A 27,624-nucleotide genomic window follows, 5' to 3' on the forward strand; every position below is an offset into this window, starting at 1 on the left:
AAGTCAGTTGGAAAGTAGGATCTCAAAGGTAACAATTTTAGGATTGAAACAAGTGCTATGTATTAACCAGAGCAAAAATAGCAAGGTATATCAGATAAATAAATGACTGAAGAGATGGTGCAAGAGGGAGGGTTTCAAATTCCTGGGGCACAGGAACAGGTTCTGTGGAAGGTGGAACCAAAATAAACTGGGCTGGTTACAGCTGAACAGGACTGGGACTGATGGCCGAAGGATGAAAATAAGTATGGCATAGTCAGGATTACAGAGCTGCATGGTGACCAGGAATGTGAAAACGCCAAGATGCAAAAAGCATTGGTAGGAATTGCACACTGAACAGTAGGGGTGATGCTGGGAATTGTGTTAAACAGGAAATTAGAGGTACATGCAATAAAGAACATGTAATTATTCTGCATATAGATTGGGCAATTCAAATTAGCAACAATATTATAGAAGAGTAATACCTGGAGTGTACACAAGATAACTCTCTGAACCAATACGTTGAGGAACCAACAAGAAAACATGCCATCCTCAACTGGGTATTGTGTAATGAGAAAGGAATAACTGGCAATCTAGTTATGCAAGGAGCCATGGGGATTAGTGACCATAATACGATAGAACTGTTGGAAAATAATGCTCATTCTGTGACTGGAGTCCTAAATTCAAATACAGGTAACTACACTGGTATGAGGTGTGAGATGGGAACATTTCTTAAAGGATGACAGTGGAAAGGCAATGCCAAACACTCAAAAAGCACACGAGTGAGCTGCAACAATTGTCCATTCTTGTCTGGCGCAAAAAGTAAAACAGGAAAGGTGACCAAACTGTGTCATAAGGGAAATTAAAGCTTTCATTAGATCCAAGGAAGAGGCATTCAAATTGGCCAGAAAAGAAACAACAGACCTGAGAAACACATAACAGAAAACAGGAGGTATAGGCCAATCAGCCATTTGAGCTTGCCTTCCATTCATTATGATCATGGCTGATCATCCAACTCAATAGCCCATTTCTGCTTTTCCCTCACATCCTTTGACCCATTTAGCCCCAAATGCTATGCTTTTATGACAAAAGTAAAGAACGGACCTCATTCATTGATTTCAGAAATTGCTACTTCTGACGGGCCTAACTACAAGAGACACAGGGTGGTATCCAGCATTCTACCACATCTTGGATCTAGAATAGTCAAAACCATGCTTTGGAAGGTGGTGTTGTAGAAATCAAATATGTGCAAGAGGCAGCAGTAAAGATCTTTGTCCTTTTTTTTAAGATTGCATCCAGTCAAGTTGAGAAGCTCTGAAGAGTTTGTTATAAGCACAAACTACTAAAATGATTGCAATCACATTAGTGAATCCATTCGTGCATAAAAAGGGTCAGATAGAAAAACATTTGAAGTAATCTTAACTGTGATGCTGGAAAGTCTGTTTAACTTGGTTCAGGATCTATCTAATCAAAAGATAACACTGGTGTAGATTCTGTTTCATGATCATGAGGATATGGAACTTGCATCTAAGTTGCTAAACCTTGGCTATATTAATTGGAGAATTTCTTTCTGATCTGTTATTTGCTGGAACCTTCACAGCTTTTGGGCAGGAGTGATTTCTAAATTGAACAGCTGAACAATGATGAGATGCTTATTCTGTCCCACCAACACATTCCCATAATGTTGATGCTCTGAATGTTAGTTATAATTATAGCTGAAATGCACTGTAAACAGAAATTCCTTAGCCTGATCAAACAATTAGTGATTACTTTGGCCAGTTCTCAAATAACTTCAGACAGATTGTACCATGACATCACTGTAGAGTCAGAAGGGCAGTTAAACACTGAATTGCACATACCATTCTGGTATATGCTAATGCAGAAACACTTCAGAAAACAAAGCTGCGTGTCAATTGAGATGTTTCAATTTGGCCTGATTCTAGAAACCAAGAGGTAAAAATACCCAGGTAAATCTTCTAAGTTAAGGTAGAGTAAAGGCAAAATGGTCTCAGATTCTGAACTTTATAATTAGAAATCTACATCTCCTTTTAGCTGGGAGGGGGTGGTGGATTGGGGGAGGAATCAGGCAACCTCTGATCATCGTCATTCAGCAAATGCAATTCTTAACATCGGGTGAGGACAGAATTGCTGTCACAAGTAAGTGCTACACAAATAAACAGCCACTTGGGCAGGTATTGCACAAAACCTGGCACCCATGGAAGCATGCCTCATGAGGAATAAACACACAAAAAACGTGCAAGAAAATGACAAACTAAAAATTGAATTTAAAAAGCAGTACTGCATCTCCCACAAGTTGACAATTTTCTCATACTTGTATGTTTGACAATCCTGGAAATTATGCTAATTAAAGCAATTTACCACTACAAAATGTAAACTGTGGTTTCTATGAGGATACTCTCCAAACATCTCGCTCAGTGATATATTGTAAAAACGGTGGTAAAGTGTAGTATAGCCAATGGCTGCAAGGCGGTTTGGATCATTGATCAGTGCCAAAATAGGCAGCTACCAAATTCTGTTAAAATGAATATAGAGCTTTCATAACTAGTCTCAGTACTGCAGTTTAGAGAAAGAAGAAAAATCCACCTTGGGTTTCTGCAGCAATCATTTGCCAATCAACTGTATTGGAAAGAGAGTGTGCAGATAAACTGATACTAACTGAATCAAACTTAGCTATAGCAGCCAACTCTTACTGTCAAAATGGTCTCACTATCTAACCTCACAATGCAAACTTAGTGACACATGAGAAAGATAATCACCCACAAAGCTATACTCTCTTCTGCCCATCCTCTTACAATTCAGAACTTTTAGCTAGACTCAGAATAAATTCTTTGATGAAATGGTTGCAACTGATAATGAACAGAAAGGAAACAATGGTTGGAATTTTGTCATGGGTTTTTAATCATTGAAATGAATTGAAAAACTTGCCTACACTTTGTACTTGTACTTACTTAATGCTCTGGAATGGTCCGGGTTCCTTATTCCTTTAGCCCGCAATCTTTGAAGTAACACTGCAGATGACAGCTGTTTTACAAGATAAACTGCCATGGAATAACTCTGAAAAAAAAATGCAGTGGTCGATCATGATGTTAACTGTATCAACATTCAACCACATCTCCAAACACTGCAGTTAAACTATATATTTCTTGTCAAATTTAAATTATCATATTGAGGGCTGCATCTAGTTTTTTAAAAATTGTATGCATCTTTCAGGCAGCTTTCCAGAGCAAATACACCCAATGTTTTAAATTATGTATATCCAATGATGGAAATGTCATTTTCCCACATTTTTTTTTTGAAATTAGATTACTTACAGTGTGGAAACAGGCCCTTCGGCCCAACAAGTCCACACCGCCCCGCCGAAGCGTAACCCACCCATACCCTTACATCTACATCTACCCCTTTCCTAACACTACGGGCAATTTAGCAATTTAGCCAATTCACCTGACCTGCACATCTTTGGACTGTGGGAGGAAACCGGAGCACCGGGAGGAAACCCACGCAGACACGGGGAGAACGTGCAAACTCCACACAGTCAGTCGCCTGAGGTGGGAATTGAACCCGGGTCTCTGACGCTGTGAGGCAGTAGTGCTAACCACTGTGCCACCGTGCCGCCCACTTCTTCTCAAATGGCAAGTGGGACACGATATGTACCAATGTGGTGCTCCTCATTTGTTGGAGGAAACAAACTCAGCCAAGCTGTTACCTAGCAGTTCCTGCCAGACAGCAAGTGTGAAGAGGGTTGCGATTGACCTGCCTGCTCAAGTTGTTTATCTGAACTGGTTAGATGCAGACAAGAGAAATGGTTAACTGGATGTGACACAGCCGCCCTGGACAAATCCTAACCCATGGAATCCAAATTCAGTCAGGATCCTCACGAGAGCACAAGCTGGAAATAAAATCTCAGACAGAGCATTGTGAAGGAGTTTCCTACATTGAATAATTATTTTTAGATCCTCCTTTTGTACTAAAACTTATGAAACTTGATGAATAGAAAATCGATGGCCATTTCAAATTAACATGCAGCCCATTACTGATTTATATTTGTTGAACCTCGTTGATCTGCAGCAGTTATTTCACAGGATGTGGCTAGACCAGCAGTTGTTGCACATTCTAATTGCCCTTGAGGTGGTGGTGGTAAGCAGGCTTCTTGAATGGCTGCAGTTCAAGTGGTACATACGCATGCACACCCGTGATATCAAATGTAACACCTTCCAAAACTTCCTGTGTGGGGAACCCCTTTCAAATATTCATAAATGCTCATCAGAAAAACTTTTGAACTATCCAAAGAAAAATACAAAAGCTAAATACTGCAGATGAAACTCAAGGAAAAGCAGTTTCTAATGAAACAACAAATGTTAAATGTTCCTCTCTCCATAGATGTTGCCCGACTTGCTGAGTATTTCCGACAGCGCATTATTTTTAAAATAATATGTTTAGCAACGGTGCCACAACAGCTTTTAAACTCTTTTGAACCGAGTCCACTAAGTTCTGTTGTCGCTCTGCTGAGTCTGACCAGACGCCGCTCATTTCTGAATAGGCTAAATATTTTTAACCAACCTAGTGGTGGATGCTCCGACAGTGAGTAAACTTAAGGAGTAGCTAGATAGATTTTTAATGGGTTGAAGGGTTATGGGGAGAAGGTAAGAAAATGGGGGTAAGGAGCATATCAGCCATGATCAAATGGCAGAGCAGACTCGATGGGCTGAATGGCCTAATTCTGCTCTGATATCTTATGAACTGGACAAATTATGACACATCTTTGGGGCATGAGATTTGAACACAGATTTTCTGACCCAGGGCTGGGGTCTCTACACACATCACAAGAGTCTTTCGAGTTCAATTGTAGTTAGATGCAGGAACAGCAGATGTGACAAAGATGATATCCAGACCTTGGCCCAGGTAATTAATTATCTATGGGTTTGCAATCTATATGATAGCTTAAGTATTTACACCAAATTATTGGAACCAATTTGAACAGCAATATACTTCTTTCTTGAACACACATCTCACCTTGGGGTCTTATACAAAATATAGGTCTACTGGTTGAAGTGATTAACAAAATAATGTTATAGCCACAATTAATAAAAGAGATGCTACTTTTCCAAAAATCATAAAACATGCAAAAGTGAGATATGAAGCAATTGAAGTGTTTATTATTGACCCATTACTTAGATCTATTAATCTCGGAATTATTTTGTTTTAATCCCAAACCAAAAAGCAGAAGGCAAATTCTAAAACCCCAAATTACATTACCTCTTTCTAAGTACAATGATTAGGTTCCCTACAATGTGAAAACTGGCTCTTCAGCCCAATAAGTCCTCACTGAGCCTCCAAAGAGTAACCCACCCAGACCCATTTCCCTCTGACTAATGCACCTAACACCATGGGCAATTTAGCATGGCCAATTCACCTGACCTGCACATCTTTGGAATGTTTATATGGCAACCAGCAAAACGCTGCAGTCTAACCCATCAGTACTAACAGCTGCAGTAAAATATCTACTCAAACACCACAGCAGAGATGGTCAAAGATAACTTTTGATCTTTCTTGACTCCACTTTGCTGCACTAAATTATCATATAAGTTAAATTAGTAATCAGAAGTGTTCCACATTCTATGTCACAATTTCAAAGTGGAAATGGCATAAACTTTTACTACCACATCTGTCAACAACATTATTATTTGTGAATAACAGATGGTGCCAAGTTGCAATCTTAGATCAGACTTGTATTCTTAGACAGTGACCAAAAGATGAAACATAGCAGCAATGGGTTTTAATGCCAAGTAGCATCCTGCCCATTATCATTGAAGTTCTCCCCAACCAAGTCACTTCAGTTTGAAACTGAAATGCAAGAAATAGTTTCCATTTCAAGGTAAAAGGGGTTTCCAACATAACTCTCTCTCATAGAAAGATCAATAAACTAGATTTCAGGATTGGCTTCACCAAAACAAGCAAAATAATTCAAGAAATGAATCGACCCAAGGGATATATGCATTCATTTCCCAACATCCTTCAGTTGGAAAGAACAGTTATATCAGACTCGAAACATTAACTCTCGTCTCTCTTGCTCTCTTCCTTCACAGATGCTGCCAGAACTGCTGAGTCGCTCCAGCGTTCTATCTGCTTACCTTTATGAAAAGCAGCATTATTCACATGGCAATTTCTTTTCTCAATTCATCCACATCTGTACTCTCTTCATGCTACATAATTTCCTTCAATTATAACAAAATGTGGGATACCATCTTGTGGAGTTGCAGTCATTTGATACATGGCTGTCAGTGGACACCATACAGCAGCTAAATCTAGCTAGTCCTTACTTAGGACCATACTTGATCTCCATTTAGCCCTTCCAAAAGTCACCAATTAAGAACAGGTTGAAGATACAGAGATTACAAAAAATTTAAAGCTTCATCTTTAGGTTATCATGTAACTGTCACTTTACACACATTTTTGCAGATGCTTATACATATTGATTTCAGCAAGTTAATAATTACGTCTTTACTCAAGATACCTTCCTCTCCCTCCTATGACACAGGTTTTTAAGAAGCATGCCTTTTTGTGGTGCCTCAATTAAGCATGTGACTGCCTAGCTGCTGCGTGTTGGCAAACAGTTCCGATTCATGTGCCCCCTCACCCATATAGGAGCAAGGAATGGTAACCAAAATAGAATATTTCCTTCCCTGGCCCCAGGGCAACTGCTGCTATTCTAGCTGAAAACAGCATTCTTGGTACATACTTGTAATTGAACCCTACATTTTTGCATGGATTACATCCATTCTGTGCTGTATTATTATAAGAGGAGCTAATAAGGAGCTACAAAGTGCAGCTGCCTCCCCTTACGCTTTTGTTTATTGCTGGTGTTAGTTCATATGGTTTTGCTGCAGTTTGGGTTACATCATCACAGTTCTCTTCATGGGGGATACTTGGTGCCCTGAAATCTAGACAAAAGTATTGCACAGTATCCACCACTGCTGGTACAATTAAGAACAAATGTCATACACAAAACAATGAACATTTCTTTTGAAATACCTTTCACTAACCTCTAAAATTGCTGCCACAACAATGAGAAACAAGCAACAATTCACTCTAGGAGAAAGTGAGGACTGCAGATGCTGGAGATCAGTCAAAACATGTGGTGCTGGAAAAGCGCTGCAGGTGAGGCAGCATCCGAGGAGCAGGACAGTCGATGTTTTGAGCATGTGCACTTCATCAGGGATCGGGGGTGGGGGGGGGGGGGGGGGTGGGGGTGCACGTGTGTGTGTGCGGGGCCCCAAGGGGTCACCTCCCATCTCACATATCCACTCCACTCTCCTCTCTGACCTATCACCATCACTCCCCTGCCCTTCATCTACCCATCGCATTCCCTACCTCCCTCAAGCTTCACCCGCCTCCCATTTCTGTCTCCTGTCGTCTGGGAATGCTGCACTGCCCGGTTCTACCTTCTACCCAAAATTCACAAACCTGACTGCCTGGGTCGACCAATCGTCTCAGCTTGCTCTTGTCCACCAAACTTATCTCTGCATACCTTCACACCGTCCTGTCCCCTTTGGTCCAGGATAGCCCCACATACATTCAGAACGACACCTAAGCCCTCCACCTCCTCTGTGACTTTCGCTTCCCCGGACTCCAACGCCTTACCTTCACTATGAACCTCCAAGCTCTGCACACATCTATCCCGCCCTGGCAAAGGCCTCCAAAGCCCTCAGTTTCTTCCTCTCCCGCTGACCTAACCAGTACCCTTCCAGTGACACAATCATTTGATTGGCTGAACTGGTCCTCACCCTCAACAATTTCTCATTCAAATCCTCCTAATTTCTCCAGACCATTGCAGTAGCCATGGGCACCTGCAAGGGCCCCAGCTATGTCTGCCTCTTTGTTGGGTACGTGGAACAGTCTCTACACCAGCACTACTCCCCACCTTTTCCTCCGCTACATCATTACTGTATCTATGCCATCCGAGGAGGTTGAACAATTCATCAACTTCACGAACACCCTGACCTCAAGTTCACCTGTTGTAAAATATGGTGCTGGAAAAACTTAGCAGGCCAGGCAGCATCCGAGGAGCAGGAGAATCGACGTTTCGGGCATAAGCCCTTCTTCAGGAATGAGAATAGCGTGCCAAGCAGGCTGAGATAAAAAAGGTAGGGGGGAGTGAATTTGGGGGAGGGACGCTGGGAATACGATAGGTGGAAGGAGGTCAGGGTGAGGGTGAGGGTGATAGGCCGGAGAGGTCAGGAAGAAGAGGGCGGTGCTGAATCCGAGGGTTGGGACTGAGATAAGGTGGGGGTTTCCGAGCTCCTGAAACCCTACACAGAATGATTTTAAAAAAACCCAGCCATAATGCGTTGTGCTGTTACAATTAATTACTTTGAAAAGATGAAGAAAAGCTTACTCTTCCGATTTCTGCAGACCATGAAACCACAATAGTGTTCGGCACTGTCGTGGACAATCTGACTAGTGAGGTAATATTGATTGGCCGGCTAGGTCGCTTTGGTTCAACACCATTTTTGGTTGGTGGTAGGTAACCCTAGAATAAAATTTAAAAGTTACTTAAAAAGTTCCAAGAAGACTGAGTCAAATAAAATCTCGCAGACCAATTACTTTATACTTACTGGCAAATTGCAGGTTTTCCCATTTACTTTCACGCAGAGATTTGGTGGAAAATGATCTTCTTGTGGACAGCTTGTTTCTGATAAACAAAACCTTGGAAATAAAAAAAATCATTTACAAACTTAAAATGATCTCCATTAATCAGATCTACAATTAATACGGTCTAATTATAGTGAGTTTTGAGAAGGTTTGTAGCTCTGGCTGAGGTTTTGGATGTAGGTTTGTTCGCTGAGCTGAAAGGTTCATTTCCAGATGTTTCGTTACCTTACTAGGCAACATCTTCAGTACCCAAAATTCACAAACCAGGAGCCTCCCTCAGACCCATAGTCGTGCTACCTGGAACACCAACTTACAGATTGGCTGAGGAGCTACATCAAAGACTAAAACACTTTGTAGAAGGCTCACGCCACTCCATCCACTCCACCCAAGAATTCCTGAAGACCAAAGATACTAAGATAGAAGAGGATGAAATAATGGTCTCCTTTGGTGTAACAGCCCTGTTTACTTCAATCAACATTAGCCTGGCCAAGGAAACACTGACCACACTATTAGAAGACCCAAAGACACATACACCAACCACCACTAACTTCATCAACAAGGAGAATATCATCAAGCTAGTGGACCTATACCTTACCACCCACTTCACCTTCAACAACAGAACTTACAGACAAACCAATGGAACACCCATGGGATCTCCAATATCAGGGTTCTCAGCAGAGGCAGTAATGCAGAGACTTGAGCAAATAGCTCTGCCAACCATCCAACCCAAACTCTGGGTCCGCTACGTGGATGACATCTTTGTCCACAAGTCAGAGGAAACCTTCAAGACCATCAAAAATACCCTTACAGGCATAAAATTCACTAAAGAGGAGGAAAACAACAACAAACTGCCATTCCTAGATGTCACAGTACAGCGAACAGCCAATGGGAAACGTCAAACCAGCGCCTACAGAAAAATAAAACATACAGACCAAATATTGAACTACAGAAGCAATCATCCCAACACCCACAAACGAAGCTGCATCAGGACATTATTTCAATGACTGGATTAGTGGTGCTGGAAGAGCACAGCAGTTCAGGCAGCATCCAACGAGCAGCGAAATCGACGTTTCGGGCAAAAGCACTTCATCAGGAATAAAGGCAGTGAGCCTGAAGCATGGAGAGATAAGCTAGAGGAGGGTGGGGGTGGGGAGAGAGTAGCATAGAGTACAATGGGTAAGTGGGGGAGGAGATGAAGGTGATAGGTCAAGGAGGAGAGGGTGGAGTGGATAGGTGGAAAAGAAGATAGGCAGGTTGGACAAGTCAAGGAGACAGTAACTGAGCTGGAAGTTTGAAACTAGGATGAGGTGGGGGAAGGAGAAATGAGGAAGCTGCTGAAGTCCACATTGATGCCCTGGGGTTGAAGTGTTCCGAGGCGGAAGATGAGGTGTTCTTCCTCCAGGCGTCTGGTGGTGAGGGAGCAGCGGTGAAGGAGGCCCAGGACCTCCATGTCCTCGGCAGAGTGGGAGGGGGAGTTGAAATGTTGGGCCACGGGGCGGTTTGGTTGATTGGTGCGGGTGTCTTGGAGATGTTCCCTAAAGCGCTCTGCTAGGAGGCGCCCAGTCTCCCCAATGTAGAGGAGACCACATCGGGAGCAACGGATACAATAAATGATATTGGTGGATGTTCAGGTGAAACTTTGATGGATGTGGAAGGCTCCTTTAGGGCCTTGGATAGAGGTGAGGGAGGTGGTGTGGGCACAGGTTTTACAGTTCCTGCGGTGGCAGGGGAAAGTGCCAGGATGGGAGGGTGGGTCGTAGGGGGGTGTGGACCTGACCAGGTAGTCACGGAGGGAACGGTCTTTGCGGAAGGCGGAAAGGGGTGGGGAGGGAAATATATCCCTAGTGGTGGGATCTTTTACCATTATTTCAACAAGCCAACACACACTGCAGCACACAGGAACTACGCAGAGCAGAGGAAAATCACCTATACTGTGCATTCAAAAGGAATGGGTACCGAATAAACACAGTCCACCAATTTCTCAGCAACAAACCCAAACAAGCAGACAAAACACATCCAGAAACCCTAGCCACTCGCCCCTACATCAAAGACATCTCGGAAATGAATGCCAGACTACACAGACCCCTTGACATCATGGTAGCCCACAAACCCACCAACACATTAAAACAGCAGCTAATGAACTTGAAAGACCCTATACAGACAATGAGCAAAACTAACATCATTTACAAAATACTGTGCAAGGACTGTAACAAACACTACATTGGACAAACAGGCAGAAAACTAGACACCAGGATACATGAACTTCAACTAGCCACAAAAAGACATGACCCTCTCTCAGAAGTATCTTCACATATGGATGAGGAAGGCCACCACTTCGACTAGGACAATACATCCATCCTAGGACGAGCCAAATAAAGACACGCATGAGAATTCCTAGAAGCATGGCATTTCAACCGGAAGTCTATCAATAAACACATTGAGTTAGACCCCATCTACCATCCCCTGAGAAAAGGAACAGGAAGTGACTTCACCACAGGAAATATCATCACAGGAAATGACATCACCAATCCAAAGAAACCCAAACATATAAATAGAAAGCAGGAATTTTCAGCATTGTTTTGCATGAGGTCCACTGAAGATCTTTCTTAGTAAGGTAACGAAACGTCTGGAAATGAACCTTACAGCTCAGCGAGCGAACCTACATCCACGGTCTAATTATACTTAGGATTGCATGGATTACTTGAATAGGAAGTTCCTGTCTTGATATTCAGCATCTCAATATATACTACATCTAACATTAGGTGATTCTAAACAGTTTCTTGGTCCAATTATCTCTGAATACATTGAGCTTTTGCAATGGATCAATCACTGAGTAACAAATAAACAACACAACTTTACAATTACAATACTGAATTATAAACCATGATTTCAGTTACTGCTAATACTGGACAAGTCACATGCAAGGTTGAAACATTGTTTGATAAACCACAAGTTTTACTTTTGCTACTCATTTACCATAATCGCATTAGGCCAATGTATTTGTGACAAAAATAAGTGAAAGTTTATGACACAGAAAGAGATAAAAAACTAATTATGTTACGCTTTACGAAATAGATTCAACTATTTTACCCTCGACCACATCCTTACAGATCCCCTTAACAAATTTAAAGTTCTGGTTCTTGGCGTAGCTTTAACTGGTTTCTGAAGCTCTCTTCTTACTGACTTCTCAGCACTTCCAGAGGAAACGCATGGTTCTCCAAATACTCAACTGCCAACAGTCTTCTGTACCTAGATGTTTTTCTCAGGTCATTCAGGACATTTTCCTATGGTCCAGACTTTCTGCAGACCGTGAAACTGCACTGCTGCTGTTTCAGGCCTTTTCTCCTGCTTCCCTCTGATAGAGGCATACACACATGCCTGACCTTCTGGACTGTTCTGTCTTTGTGATAGTCAATTCCTGTTGCCAAGCAAAAATATCTTTTTCCTCTTTCTTCTGCTGTTAAGAGTGCAATGAATTACTGACCTTAGGGATATTGAAGAATTCATTTAGATACAGGTGAACAGAACTTCAGATATTTGGTACAACTGTCAGAACTCAAAATTGAAACTAAACCATGTTTTCCTATTCTTAATACGCGCACACACACACATAGAAATACAAGTCATACGTAAACCCAAATGTTGTTCTTCCATGTACGAATCCAAATTTCCACATATTGTCAACAAAAAAAAAAATTCGTATCACCAAATGTATTTTAAAACTTGCTACACAAGGCAAACAACATTCTAGGACTAGGTTGATATAGGAAGAATTTATAGAATTCTCCACATCCTCACCAACTGCACCTCCTGAAGGGCTGTCTAGCCTTGAATCACTGTGAAGAGCTCAGAATAAAGTAGAACTTGAAATGTTCAGTCAGAGCCCTTACAATTATTTTTCTTAAAACTGCTGATACTTTGTACTTATCCAAATTAAAACCAGTTCACATGCAGGTTGGTGGGGGAAGGGCAGGGAAGAAAGAGAGAGAGAGAGAGAGAGAGAGAGAGAGAGAGAGAGAGAGAGGGAGAAAGAGAGAGAGAGAATGCAGCAAGAGGGAGGAATGGGAAGGAGAAGGTGGGGGAGGGGGCATAGAAGAGAGAGAACAGAAAAGGAAACAGAACAGCAAGTGAAAGACAAACCACAAACATGCACTTACCTTAACTGAACCTGAACTGTGAAGTCACACTTGGTCCCAGATATGTCCCTACATAAAAGTGAAACATTTTTCACACATTTAACACTAGTATTCATGAAGGAAATTGCACAGTACAATTCAAAACCTTCTAAACGTATTCTGAAATAGGATAATTTATACAATTTGCTTCATTATGATCTAGGAGAAGTTTTGTAAACCAAACTAGTTTTTATAAAACTAATAAAAGGATGGTGTTGCTACCAAAAATTTTTCCTAGTTCTATTATTAATTGAGTTGCAACTAACAAATTGAAAAACAGCATTTACTTTTAACTATCAGAAAACTTCATTCACCAACATTCCTTAGATATCTTGAAGTATATGATAAGCAGAACAGGGAGGAGATTAATGATATGAATAATTATTTTTTGATGCTCAAAACTTGTGATAAAAGGCAGCTGCCACTGTTACAGAGTTGCAAACATCTGGAACTGATAAAGGATTCAGGGCATTACTGAACTAGTTTTATAAATTATGTCTTCACATCATGCTCAACTGACCAGAATGTTTGAAATATATTGAGACTATAAAAGCAGGAAAGGCTACGGCTCATACAATGTGGGTAAGCCTCACTTGCCCTATCGCGTTTAATCCTCCTCCAATAAAGTAGCAAGGTCTTGGAGAAAGTATGGTGATGATTCACTTGGTTAATACTTGGATAAAGGGCTGAGCGGTGTGTGAAAAACAGTGGTTAAATTGCCTGGAGATTAAGAGCTTGACAGACTCAAGTGCATAAAATAACAAGACGGCTGGTGAATCATTCTTTCCAAAACAAGGAAACACAACAACAGAATTCAAGCTAAACTGGTTCAAAGCAAATCCAGAGAAGGTATGGGTTACACAAAATATGGAATGATTCCCCTCAAGGTTGATGGATGTAAAGATAAATACAAGCATTTAAAAGAAGATGGGTATTTGCATCAAAGCATACAGAAAAGGGACAGATGTCATGGCAAACAAAACAGCACAGCAGAAAATGCGAAAGAAACCCTGCAGATCTAGCAGCATTGGTGGAGAGAGAAACAAAGCCAACATTTTGAGTCAAGACATGATTTCTTCATAATTGCAGACTCAAATTGTTAGCTTTGTTTCTCTCTCCACAGATACCGCCAAGACCTGCTGAGTCTTGCCAGAATTTTCTGTTTTTATTTATTTCCAGAATCTTCAGAATTTTGCTTTTATTAAAATTGCAGAGCAGATGCCCTACTTTTGTTCTTAGTGATCTTTGTGCATCGAGAGCAAAGGTGAGAGGGTGGAGGGGAATTGATTTATCAGCAAATTGCATCTTGCTATAAGATTTCATAAACTGAATTTTAATTTTCAAATAGGTCTATTTATGAAATTACATTGAAGCAATTTAAATCAAAAAACTTAATTAAATTGAATTAAAAATTTAGTCTTACTGAAAATTAGTAAATTGAGTAATAGTGATATTTTCCTTCTTTTTCATAAAGCACGGAGACCAAACATAGAAGACAAGTAATGCTCATTTTAAGTTTTAAAGTGTATAGATAAACCTAAAGCATCCTTGCTGAGCCAATCAGGCCTACTAAAACCAAAACAGAAAGACAGCAAATTACTTACATTGAGTTGCTAATCTGTTGAACTTGCTGAGGTGTCAATGCAAATGCGAAACAAGTCTCCTGAAACCGCTGACCATTGTCTGAAGCTGAAGAGAAAAAGAAATCCCAAATTTACATTTTTCAAATCTAGATGCAATTTATAATTACAAATTAAACAAATACAAGATATGGTGAAATGAGTCATTTCAGTCAGTTGATCTAATCTCATTGGAATTATTTCTAACCAGTAGAAAGATCCAAAGTAAACTTATTGTCATTATTCACATGTTCAGAAACCTTTTCTCTCAATAAGATGCCTGTCCACGTGTATTGAAGAATTATCTTCGTCATGCTTCCCTCTTCAGCCCCAATGTGGTAACCATATTTATTTAAAACAGTGGTGACAAACACATTTTGGAGAAATCCAATTCTGTACAACACACTTCGTTTTGTATTCTCCTCAATGATCTCCTCAACTTGCCTCCAAATTCAAAGTGGCCTCCAGAGGAAGTGGTGGAGGCTGGTACAATTACAACATTTAAGAGGCATTTGGATGGGTATATGAATATGAAGGGTTTGGAGGGATATGAGCCAGGTGCTGGCAGGTGGGACTAGATTGGGTTGGGATATCTGGTCGGCATGGACGGGTTGAACCGAAGGATGTGTTTCTATGCGTACATCTCTATGACTATGACTCTATTGTAGACCCTGTGCTTTATCCTGTTATTACACAATTCAAGGACTCTTGCAGACAATAATTCAACTTTAGAAGACAAAATTTCAAAGTTTTTGCTTGGTATTTCAGAATTAAAAAGGAAAATAATTTAGCACATTTGTTATTGAAATTCTGAATGCAAACAGCAATTAATACCAAATCATATTCCAATAAATGTTTAGCATAGCATTTTCCAAATACAAAGTCTGGTACTGCATCACATAAATGTCAACTTGCCAGTTGACCCACACAGATGGTCACAAGTCATGCAAGAACAGGATCAAAAACTGAATAATCCCAATGCAAAATTAAAACCTGTACAATGTATAATTAATTAACATAGTATGACAACTTAAATGCTGAAATATGACATTACTTTGATGGTATTTATAAACAGTACAAGCTTAATCAATTAGTTTCCCTCTTCAGTTTCCTTCAATTGAGTTATTGCCCTGAAAGCAATGCTTTTGGAGGGGTGGCTTGCAAAGAAAGAGGGTACATTTTTAAGTCTGACATTAAAGCTCATCACAGGATGCGCTGGGCTGGGTTTGTTAACTTTGCATGCTAAAATTGGACATGGCACAGATTAAAGAGTCAAGGTTTTTTTTTTAAATTTGGTGTTGAAATCAAGAAGTGAGTTATTCCATTTCTGTCCTCCATGTGACCTGAACAAGATCATTGTGGTTGCGAAGATCTAATGCCAAGGATTCATGTCCACTTGAAAGTCAAAGATGAAGCTCAATGAGAATTGCACTGCCTGGCATGGCACAAAGACAAGAAGCAGCTTCATTTAAGAGGAAAATATGTTCTAATTTATTTAATACGAATACCACAGGGTTCAAAGCAGATTTGGCTCAGATAGGCGCAGTGGCATTTCAAATACCACATTTTGATTTAACAGTTATCCAAATGTGTTTGGTTTCGATTACTTTTTGAAGGTATTATTTAGCAGTTGATGAAAGAATCGCCCTTGTGCCTGCAGAGATATAGTCAGGCAAGACTACTTTATGTAGGAGAAAAAAAATTCTCTTATTAAAAGTTTATCATAATTTAGTGCAATAACCTACTTAACTTCTAGTCCCCAAGGTAAAACTTAATAATTCTGTTCGCATTTACTCATTTTTCCAAACTCAATAAGTTTGTTTGGCAGGTTAAAGGTTATGTCACTTTCTAGCAAATATTGTCAGAATCAAGGAATATCATGCGAAGGCACGAAGGAATATCTAGCCAAGGGAGATCTCTCAATTCTGAAAGTTTCTGAAAACAAACTGTGAAAGATAAACCAGTAAAAGCAGGAAAGGAGGAGCAACTTAAAAGATATTCATTACACAGAACATTTTAGAACATGTGATTTATTGCAAGTGGCTATTGGGCAAGAAATATCATTTAAATGACATATCTATTTGGAACTTATTAGCAGGGGGAAAGGGCAGAGGCTGAAATAGTTATAGATAGAGAATCATAGAATATCCAAAACCAGCAGCACAAAAGGCATATTGAACTGCACTGTAATTCAAAAATATAAGGATTGTCAAAATCAGAGTTTATCAGAGCTTTATGATTTGTAAGAATTATTAGCACTTCCCAACTAGGGTTGTGAACTGAGTTTTAGTGTTCAAGACTTAAATTGTAACCATGTACTTCATCAAATATTCAAGACAATAAATGAATTTTCACCATATGTACTGATATATCTAATACGTAATAAAAACAAAATAATTTTCTTAACTCTTTAAAGCTCTCAAATATTACCTAACTTTATCTTTAGATGTTCACTGCATACTTCCAGCATTTTGAATTTCTCTATGTAGTACATCCTGTGACATACTGACATTTATTGCAAAAATCAAAGTAAACTCCTATTTCGATTCCTAATATTGTTTGTCATCATTTCCATTGCATTATACTTTATTCTAGTCCCTTGTCAAGGAAATATAGCAATAGAAGGTTTCCATAAGGAAACAGATTATAAACTCACATATTTGAAAAGACTGATATGGATATTAACTGGAGAAAAAAGTAAATGGTTTTAAAATATTTCAGAGGAATGGCTCATAACAGCCAACGTATTTTTCCTATCATGGTTAAGGCAATTTCCTAGTTCTTATAAGGATCCTACAAGTAATTATTTTGGACAGTTCAACCTGTCAGCCAGTAGCTAAGTGTACATAACAATTGCATGGAAGTTTCAGAGAAGCTGCTACATGGTGATACTAGTTTTTATGGACCAGACCAAACTCTCTGCAAATATAGCATGGAGATAGACCAGGCCCCAAAGTGTAAAGGTATTGTGTTCCAAATGTAATTTAATTGGTCATACTACTCAGCTTTAAGCAAAACCAAGATTTATTCTTATTCTTTTTTGTTTGTATTTTAACTAAAGGGTAAGAATAACTTTATTAGAAAACTTAACAGAATAAATTTAAACTACTAAACAGCAACTGTTCCAATATAGTAACAATACACCCTTGGCAAAGGCGAATTCAATAACACAGACCATCTCACATTCAACGTTTTTCCAATCCAGGAAGAAAGAACAAAGAGAAAATTCTGGCAGAGAGAATTCGAGCTTTTAGCCTTAGCCGATAGAGATGCAACAGCTTCCACAGCAAACTTCAAAACCCAACTGCTAAAAGCTAATCTAAAACTTTGGTTCTGTGAGAGTCTGACTCCACCTATTCACACTGCTTCTGCTGTTCCAACTTTCACAAAAAAAAACCAAAGGCCTCACAAGCTTCAAATAGACAGCTATATACCTATGGTTCAAAACCTCTCTTTCAAAATACAAAGGATAAAATACACCTCTTCAGGCATATTGTTGTCACACCAAACATTGAAAAAATGCAAGCTGATGGAGTATTATTTGCTTTACAAAAATTGTTGGGATGCTTCCTTTACAGGCAACCAATCTAAAATTAACAATTCTGTGTTTGCACAATGGGAAAGCATTCTGTTTGTTAGCAAAAAGATCACAACAGATTAGGTGGATTGGCCATGCTAAATTGTCCAATAATGCCTGGGGATTTGCTGGCTAAGTGGATTCGCCACGGGAAATGCAAGGGGTTGGTGGGATGCTCTTAGGAGGGTCGATGTGGACTCGATGGGCCAAATGGACTGCTTCCACACTGTAGGAATTCTATAATTCTATGGGAAACAGCATTCTGAATCATACAAGTCATTTCAGCAACTTTTGTGAACAGACATCATTGAACTACTCATAAGGGGATGTTTAAAGGAATTAGTTTTAATTTGAAGAGTTATATGTCAATAGTTCATAACTGCCAATCTGTCGCTAGAATCTATTAACTTGCAATACCTCAGAATACAACAGGATCTTGATCAGATGAGCCAAGGGGCTGAGGAGTGGCAGATGGAGTTAAATTTAGATAAATGTGAGGTTTGGCATTTTGGGAAAGCAAACCTTAGCAGGACTTGTACACTTAAAGGTGGGGTCCTAGGGAGTGTTACTGAACAAAGAGACCTTGGAGTGCAGGTTCACAGCTCCTTGAAAGTAGAGTCACAGGTAGACAGGATGGTGAAGGTGGCGTTTGGTACGCTTTCCATTATTGGTCAGAGTATTGAGTACAGGAGTTGGGAGGTCATGTTGCAGCTGCACAGAACATTGTTAGGCCACTTCTGAAATATTGTGTGCAATTCTGGTCTCCTTCCTATTGGAAAGATGTTGTGAAACTTGAAAAGGTTCAGAAAAGATTTACAAGGATGTTGCCAGGTTGGAGGATTTAAGCTATACAGAGAGGCTGGATAGGATGGGGCTGTTTTCCCTAGAGCATCGGAGGCTGAGGGGTGACCGTATAGAGATTTATAAAATCATGAGGGGCATGGATAAGGTAAATAGGCAAGGTCTTTTCCCTGGGGTGGGAGAGTCCAGAACTAGAGGATATAGGTTTAGGGTGAGGGGTAAAGGGGCAACTTTTTCATGCAGAAAGTGGTACGTGTCTGGAATGAGCAGACAGAGGAAGTGGTGCAGGCTAGCACAATTGCAACATTTAAAAGGCATCTGAATGGGTATGAGAATAGAAAGGGTTTGGAGGGATACGGACCAGTTGCTGACAGGTGGGATTAGATTGGGTTGGGATATTTGGTCGGCATGGAAGAATTGGACCAAAGGGTCTGTTTCCGTGCTGTCGATCTCTATGACTATTACATAATAGTTTTGTTTAATACTGAAACCTGGTACGAACTTTGTCAATCTAGGTCGGCAAGACAGGTAAGCTGAGGAAGTTTGGTATGCTTTTCAAAATCTTTAACTTTTATGAAGATTGAGAATAGTGGGTTTTGATTCCTAGCATGCTAGTTCATACATTGTATTGTTATGAAGGTGTAGAAGTGTACTGTACCTTTAAGAAAGTTAAAAGCTAGCAGAACTACCTGACAGCACCATGTGTTCTCAACAAGATACAATGTAACCTTTTGGTCCAGCAGCTAGAGTAGCTGGTTGCCTGGAGACAGAAACAAATTTGAATTAGGCCAATCAGTTTAAAGTATACCCCAAAAAATACCAAACTCCAATCAAGTTTGAATTTAGCATATTGACAATATTAAAAACCAATGACACAATCCGATCCTTTGAGGGTATAAGACTGGGAAAACATGAACAGTTGAGGGAGAACTGCCAAGGCACTAGCATGTACAGACTGCACGAAACACAGCTCTCTTAACTATCAATGACCTGGGAAAGAGACGTCCTAAGAAGAAAATCTCCAGACAACGATCCAAGTAGAAGATTCGACAGCTGCCTGGCTTTGAAATTTGAATTTTCAGTAAATCTTAATTGGGTATTTTATCAGACTGGTTTTATAGAAGGGAAAGTAAAAGATAGGTGGGAGAAAGGAGTTGTGAGTTAATTGTGCTGTTCTACTTGAAGAAATAAAGTTGTTAACTTTTACTTTAAATGGTGACCTTTGGGATAGGTCTTGGCCTCTCAAATTTTAACAAATTACCGCACGGGGTAAATCTTTTATGAATTGCTGGTTTAAATTAGCAATGGGGACTTACTCTGTGTCGTAACGTATGTCCATTATTGTCCATTTTCAATCTAGTTAGTTGTGGAGGTATAAGTTTGATTTTTCTTTTCATACCGCTTCAAGATATTCTGTAGATGATGTGCCACTTTAGGCCCTCTAATTTGTAATTAATTTCAATGTAAAATCAATAGTGTTCATGGGTGAGTTCAAGAGCAGTGAAAAAAACTCAATCTATTCTCACAACATTGTCAAAAAATAAATATTGCACACCCAATTCTATGTTTTTTTTGTTGTTTAGAGAACATCTGCTTTATGAGTTAAACAGATAATTAGTTGTAATTTTCTCCAAACAACCCCTCTTTCAAAGGTACAGCTACTTGCTTGGTTAAAATTCCAGAAGGAGTTCTTTTGTATCCTAGACAAGATTCTTCATGTGGAAACCAAGAAAACGAACACAAGTTGTTTGCCTGAAGAAGCATCACAGTCTGGTGTGATCCTATCCTCTTCCAACATTCATTTTCCTTTAGCCATTGTCAGATACAACCAGAAAGGTGAACTTTGTTCATGTTGTTATCTAGTCAAAGCGACATCAATGGTAAACAGGGAAAAATTGTGCCAAGGTCCATCATAAAAAACACACCTGGCAGTTGTATTTTTTTCACAAAGAATCTATGTGCTTTTCATTCTATTAGTCACTGATGCTATTTATTGAAGAGTCATTAACTAAGTACACATTCAGCCAACAAAGCAATACCCTTCATATGTAACATTTGATTCAAGGATACAAAAACAACACATGCAACACAGAACATAAAGACAATTAAATCTCACATTTGCCCTTGGAATCACTGAAGAAAATTGTGACTTTACAGCAGTCTTTGTGCAAGGATTATCCCCGCTTTGTTAGTTCATATACATGCAGAGACCAACAGGCTCAAACACCTTTTTCAAATTTCCATTAGCCACCGCTCATATACTTCAAAAGACAGTTATCGCCAGAAATATATCCAATTATCTTGAACTTTTATCAATTCAAAAGCATTCTTGGTAATGTATTCTACAATTTTTCTGTGACACTGTATAAAATCAATTCTGACTTCGTTCCTCAATTTTAATCTTTAGTGTAGTCTCTCAGGTTGACCAATTCTTCACAAATCAGAGGAGAACCATTCACACCAATGATACATAAAATAACCTGGCAACAAGTATTAACCAACAGGAGTAGCACAGCATTGCCTTACCTATCCCCTCATCTGCAGAAACCAACACTAAGCCAGTTATCTCACGTCGAGATTTACACTGGTCCCAAGTAAACAGTCAGACTAAGAATTCTGGTATCAATGTACACCTAATGCAAGTATCAAACTGCACACTCACTCTGTAAACAAATATGTCAGCATACTTGAGAACTCAAATGAAAGTCTGTACTCTCTATAATTGTGAAAGGGTAGTTAAAATGAGGGACATGCCTAGAGTGAAAGAAAATCACCTTCAGCACTGTATTTTATTTATGCAATAAAAACAACAAACTGCAACTAAATAATTTTTTGTGATCATCCCCCCAAAAAAAGAGCAAAGTGTTTATTGTTTAAGCTTTACAGGGTGGAGTACATATAACTAAACTCTTTCCAAGGCACCAGAAAATCTCAAAATTACAGTGGAGGCCAACCTGTTACTGCCCATCCGAGATAAGCAACATTAATCAAAATACAAATGTTGGGAACCTATAATGCAAGTCATAAATGGAGAGGATTAAATAACAGTTTTTGTGAGCTGATTGAGCTTCAAATATCAATGACACAACTTTTAAAATCTCTTTCCTTCCCTCTCCTAAGCCTTTTTAAAGACACTGATGAGCATGGTACACTTTCATAGATACCAACAGCCCCTATATTTCCTTACTCTTCACATGAATTATAGGAGAGTGTCAGCAGACTATACAAGTAGATTGCACCACTGCTAGCCACAATGCTTCCAGTCAACATTCACAACCCACAATTTCCAGCTAAGCTCCTCTAACCTACAATGCATCAGGATACCCTCCCTTTTATACACTCAAAGCCAATGACTGCTGAAAAGGTCATGCATGTGGATTCTGTTTGGCTCCCATTGGGACAGCAGCAGGTGTAGACCTATTCATCCAAAAAGATCACTGAGGCAAATAGAACTACACATGAAAAATAGTCATCTTGAGGTACCCCCAAAAAAATGCCAGTCTCCATTTGCCTTAACCCTCAGTGTGTCAGCATTTATGGATATAGGAAATATTGATTTGGTTGCAGAATGGGAAGGAACCCTGTCTATGGAACAAACTGTATATAAGTTTTGTTCAGATCCAAACTTGCATTTCTAACCTGATAGATGTGATCAATCACATTTTTAAGAACAAAAATGGTATTTAAGTTATGCTTTCATTTCAACAAAGCCTTTTATGCAAAGATACCCTGCAAAAACCCAAAAGTCTTTTGCCAGTCATTGTTGAAAATGTTATAGTGATTTCTTCTAGTGGTATGTATTTTCAGTAAACTTGCTGGCAGGATTCCATACAGAAACATGGAGACAGAGTTTCAGGTTACTGCTGATAGCAACATATTTCGTAATCTACCCATTCACTATAAATAACTTGGGTGTTTAGTATCTTAACTCTTACGATCATTGCTATCAGTAGTGACATATTTCCAGAGTACAAAGTCCTTGAAGTGCACTTGAGACTTCTGCTCTCTCTCAAATTCTGACTGCAAACTAATAAAATGCAGCAAGGAGGCACTTTTTTTGCCTCAGTACCCAAGTGTAACCTAGATTACAAAACTGAAAATTTGTTTTGAAAAAAACTTTTAAAAATTATGGTGGGAAATATACTGTATTTTGTGAAACAAAAATGAAAATAGTACATACTAACACTGAATTACAAGACCAATTTCTTTGACAAGAATTTTCCAACAAGTTAGTAGATTGATGCAAAAAGTTTATATAGTTTGAATGTAAACATGCCTCATTCTAGCAAACCTTTGACCTTATAGCTAAATATAGATAGCACCATCAAGGCAGGGAGCTGAACTCCTAAGCTGCAGTGAAAAGTCACAAGTGACTAAATGTACAGCTTGGTTCATTTACATTCCTCCATAGAAAAAGATAGCAATGTTAAACAACTTTGTTGATCAAGACTCAATTATTGGGAAAAATGAAAAAAGAGAGCAAAATGAAGTTTTCGAAACAGGAACTTCAACTCCCAAAAAACTGTGAGAATTGGATGTGAGACTAGGGATGGGGTCAGGAACGAAGAAGTGGAAGAGAAAGAATATGCAAGTGTGAATAAAGGTATCCCTGAAAAAGTCAACATTTGCTTCATATTTTCCATATTTGCAATGAATGAAACTAACAATTGTGACTTCAATATAAAGTACATGCTAATACATGAAAACTAATTTAGAAGAGGTCACCATTCAGTCAACCCAGAAGATATCCATGATAGAAGCTATACATTTTCTTATGGAGGGATCTATCTTTTATAGGTAAAAAGGAACATGCCCCAAAATTGCACCTTTTTGTATTACACAAAAGCATTGGGACAATGGTGCATCCTCCACAGAAACACATTGACAAATCAGATTCCATTCAGCAACCAAACCTTTCCTCGTGCAGCATAAATCATTGCTCCCTTTGAAATGTGGCATCTTTGCATCTGTCTTGATGAATGTTAGACAAAGATCTTCAACAATGTGTACTTTGTCAAAATTACAAAACAAGTATCTAAATGAGGCAAAGAGCAAAGGGTTCTAGACCACAAATATGCAAAATGCTGCAAGTTACATAAAGACGGTACTTCTGGAATTAAAACTAGAAAGATTATGCTAGAGTGCATTGAACACTGGTTAGACCACAGGTGAGGTTCTAGTTAATATTTTATTGAAACCAGTAGAGGCATTGGACAGATTGCAAGGATGGTTTGAAGGATTTTGTTTGGAAGAGGTGTAGGTCAGAGTGCAAGATAACTACATAAGAGGGTATAACATTTTCAAAATAAGCCACTGTGTTGGATTGCCTGACATAATGCAACTTCTTTATCCACCAGCCTCCAAAGAAAATCAACAAAAGCTGTATTTTAATATATTGTCCTAAGATTTGTTCCAATCTTTTGGCAGTCAGTACACTCATGGAAACACAATGCAAAATCCAGAACATGGAATTTGCGGACCAATCTCAGTGTTAGAAAAGCACTCCATGCCTCTTCAGTAGAAAGCTGAATTCAATTCAATGTATGATTCGTGTGCTAAAAGAAGATGTAACATTCATATAAGCCCAAAATTGGTCACTGCTCATGGGTGAATATACAAGTATGGACACAGAATTAAATTTATCATTTAACAGTTAAGAACAGATAAACTTACGAAGTAAAAACAAGATAGATTACGAATCATCCAACTATTTATATCTTAAAATAGTCTAACTGTCATGGTTTCAATAAATATTTCAGCTACTGAAAACAAGTCACGACACCAGGTATTCTCAGATAGAATATTGGTTTATTGAACTGGGCTTCTTATGTTTATCTCAAGCACTATAGAAATGGCAACAAAATAAGTCTATTTTGGGCACCTGTTTCTTACCTAGACTAGTTGGTTTTATCAGTTCATCAAGAATGTCATAAAAGGGCAATTTCTGCAGTTTTACATCCGGATGGACAGGATGGAGCGATGATGTCAGGTGTGGCAGGTCTAGTTCGTGTTTAGGTCCCAACAGAGAAACAGCAAGCAGTGGAGATGTTGTTGCATGCCCATCGTAGGGGAGCTGTGGGATAGCAACTGGTGACAATGGTGTAGTCATGGAAGTTGAAGTTGAATGAACAGAAGAAAGGGTCAGGTCAGCGGGTGTCACAATCTTCTGTGGGAATCTCCGCCTATATAGTTCCTTAATTTTCATCTGAACAGCTGGGCTGCAGCCAGCTTTCAACAAATGCAGTGCTTTTGTCAGGAGTTCGTGTTTACGACCGTGTTTGTTCCGTCCTGCATAGCCCAGTAACACTTGAAGCTCCGACACTCTAAGGCTCATAACCATTTGCTTTAAAGGGATTGGGAAAATAAAGGAGAGAGAAAAATCATTAATAGGAAAATGTTGTCTTGTGATTAATTAATACAATATTCTAGTATTCACAGGGCTTGTGCCACAAAAATATTACACCCCATTCATGGCATTATAGATCAATTAAAGTTGTCAAATTAGGACCCAGTCTAAGCAGTACATAAAGCAAAATCCAATAGCCTTCATCAAGCCTAATATGGAAGCAACAGACAACCTCACTTAAATATTTTTTTCCAAAGTCAAATTCAGCAAGCTGTACAGATATAAATATGGAGGACCTTATCATGGACGAAGTAAGGCTATTTGCCAATCTGACTTCAACTGTTGGCATTTTGGTTGAGTTAACATGCATTAGCACATCATTAACTGTTTCAATTCAAAATTAATACTGATACTGAGATCTCATTTATCATTGGATTGCATTATAGGAATTACCCATCTATTTGTCCAAATTTTACAAGTTTACCAGTTTAAACTGCTATAGGATGCAATTTTGGAAGCAAGACTCAACAACTTCTTTTAGAATCTATTTGCACATTATATTGTAGATGACGATTCAACTTCTCGTTACTTTTCCAGATTACTTCCACTAAATTATTTTTGAAAGCCCTTAAATAAACTTCAATTTATTGCTGCAAAAAAGTGTGCACTTGTAGGTTTCCAGGTACACCATGGCAGCACTTATCAGAAGCTTTATTTAAACATACCACACATAAGCTACCATGCAGCTGGAAAGGAGTAATAGTATGAATGGAACAATTAATGCTGATACAATACTTTTTTCATTTCTTTCCACTGGCAAAATAATATCGTACAATGGTGAATTAACTTTAAAGAAGATACTGTGGATATTTTTAAATCAACATGTTCAGAAATGCTATAACACACCTTTAGAGCAGATGGTACTGCAACCCAGGCCTCCAGGTCTAGAGAGAGGGATAGGTTAGTTATCTCCACATTCAACAGACCTGTAACCACTGCAGATTTGGCAAAGCAATGTCTATAACAGAAGTGCATGCAGTTTGCAGTACTTATCAGCTCTGAAAGCTGCAGAATGATGTTTTTGGAACATTGCTATTTGTCTCCTATGTTACCAGCAACTCCATGAGGCTCTGCACACAAAGTTGATTTTGGTTGTCAAAACAAATTCAAACTGCTGAATGATTTAAGTAACATATGCCTTTAAAAAAAATTCAAAGCATCACACACAATACAAAACGCGGTTTCTGCTATTACTTTTAAAATGTGTAAGATTCAGCTGAAGTGCACCAGTCATTTCTCTCTATTAGATATATAAAAGCGGTTGTGTAGCTTCAGGGGGCCACTCTGCCACCGCGAGGCAAGGTGAGAAGGCAGGCTTCAGTGAACTACCACAGTCTATACTCATCACACTTTAACCAAAATTTGTTAACTAGCCTAAAAAAAAAGGTAGCATTTTGGACAGATTATTAGCTAGTGTTACTTTTTTACAATCCATCAGTGAAATGGAATGATTTACATTGGCATTGAACAATCAGGATTTTGCACCACTGACAGCCAGTGAATTGCAGGTAGGTATTCGCCAAGTTTGAGTTTATGATGTAACAACTTGTGCAAATACTCATAAATCCAAAAGCCAAACCTGTCAGAATCAAAACTATAATGAACTTCAGTGTTTAATACTGTGTCCCCTTCTTTACTTTGTCAGAAAAGTCCAGAGTTGCAGGCCAATAAACATCATTGAATGATTCCGGAGAAACTGCTGTTGCTGCTCGTGATTGGTGAGGTCAAACCTAACTGGGATGCAACAAAAATTATTTTTTTTAAAAAACGTGTATCTACTTCCATCTCAATCAAAACAGAAGGTGATACTACAGCACATTCAACATATAGTGGTGACAGCTTTGATGCAGAAATGTTGTGAAGGAGTATAATCCATTTCAGCCACGTTAGTGGCACAGTTTAGTGGCACAAGCAGCACACTAGTATTTAAGTATGATGGAAAAGGAGGGTCTGAAGGCATTTTTACCTTTCAATTAGTATTTCAGCTATCCAAATTATAACAATTAACCAATTTATTTCAAATAGAAACAGCTTCATACTTCAACAAGATCCCCGCAATGAATGGAAAAGGAAGAATATGAAACCACCAGTCTGGCTCATGGTCAGCTTTCTGCAGACTTGGACAATGGGCAACACAATCCATTTTGTTAACTCTGTAGGGTTAAGTGAAAAGTTGAGTATTTATTTTCCTATCCAGTCAAGCTAAAAGGTAAATCAGGGCAGGACTTTTACACTTAAATGGTAAGGTCCTGGGGAGTGTTGCTGAATGAAGAGACTTTAGAGTGAAAGTTCATGGTTCTTTGAAAGTGCAGTCGCAGCTAGATAGGATAGTGAAAGCGATTTTTGGTATGCTTTCCTTTATTGGTCAGAGCTTCCAGTATAGGAGCCGTAAAGTCATGT

At 39.1% G+C, this 27,624-nt stretch overlaps 1 protein-coding gene across 7 annotated transcripts in view; it reads right to left on the minus strand.

Annotated features, from left to right (window-relative positions):
• The window catches only part of LOC140469051 (E3 SUMO-protein ligase PIAS1-like), a 146,596-nt gene that overhangs the window by 29,275 nt on the left and 89,697 nt on the right, over positions 1-27,624 (minus strand). For 6 of the 7 annotated variants that reach the window (XM_072565265.1, XM_072565267.1, XM_072565264.1 and 3 more), the window contains 6 exons: positions 24,711-25,161; positions 14,426-14,510; positions 12,804-12,851; positions 8,610-8,700; positions 8,390-8,524; positions 2,946-3,051 (listed from right to left, as the gene is read on the minus strand). In XM_072565265.1, coding sequence (XP_072421366.1) covers positions 2,946-3,051; positions 8,390-8,524; positions 8,610-8,700; positions 12,804-12,851; positions 14,426-14,510; positions 24,711-25,161 — 916 coding nt within the window. Of the gene's footprint in view, positions 1-2,945; positions 3,052-8,389; positions 8,525-8,609; positions 8,701-12,803; positions 12,852-14,425; positions 14,511-24,710; positions 25,162-26,070; positions 26,094-27,624 lie in introns of those variants that run through there. The other variant, XM_072565270.1, reaches the window with a different exon arrangement.

The sequence above is a fragment of the Chiloscyllium punctatum genome, chromosome 48 (assembly GCF_047496795.1).
Source record: "Chiloscyllium punctatum isolate Juve2018m chromosome 48, sChiPun1.3, whole genome shotgun sequence".
Lineage (NCBI taxonomy): Eukaryota > Metazoa > Chordata > Chondrichthyes > Orectolobiformes > Hemiscylliidae > Chiloscyllium > Chiloscyllium punctatum.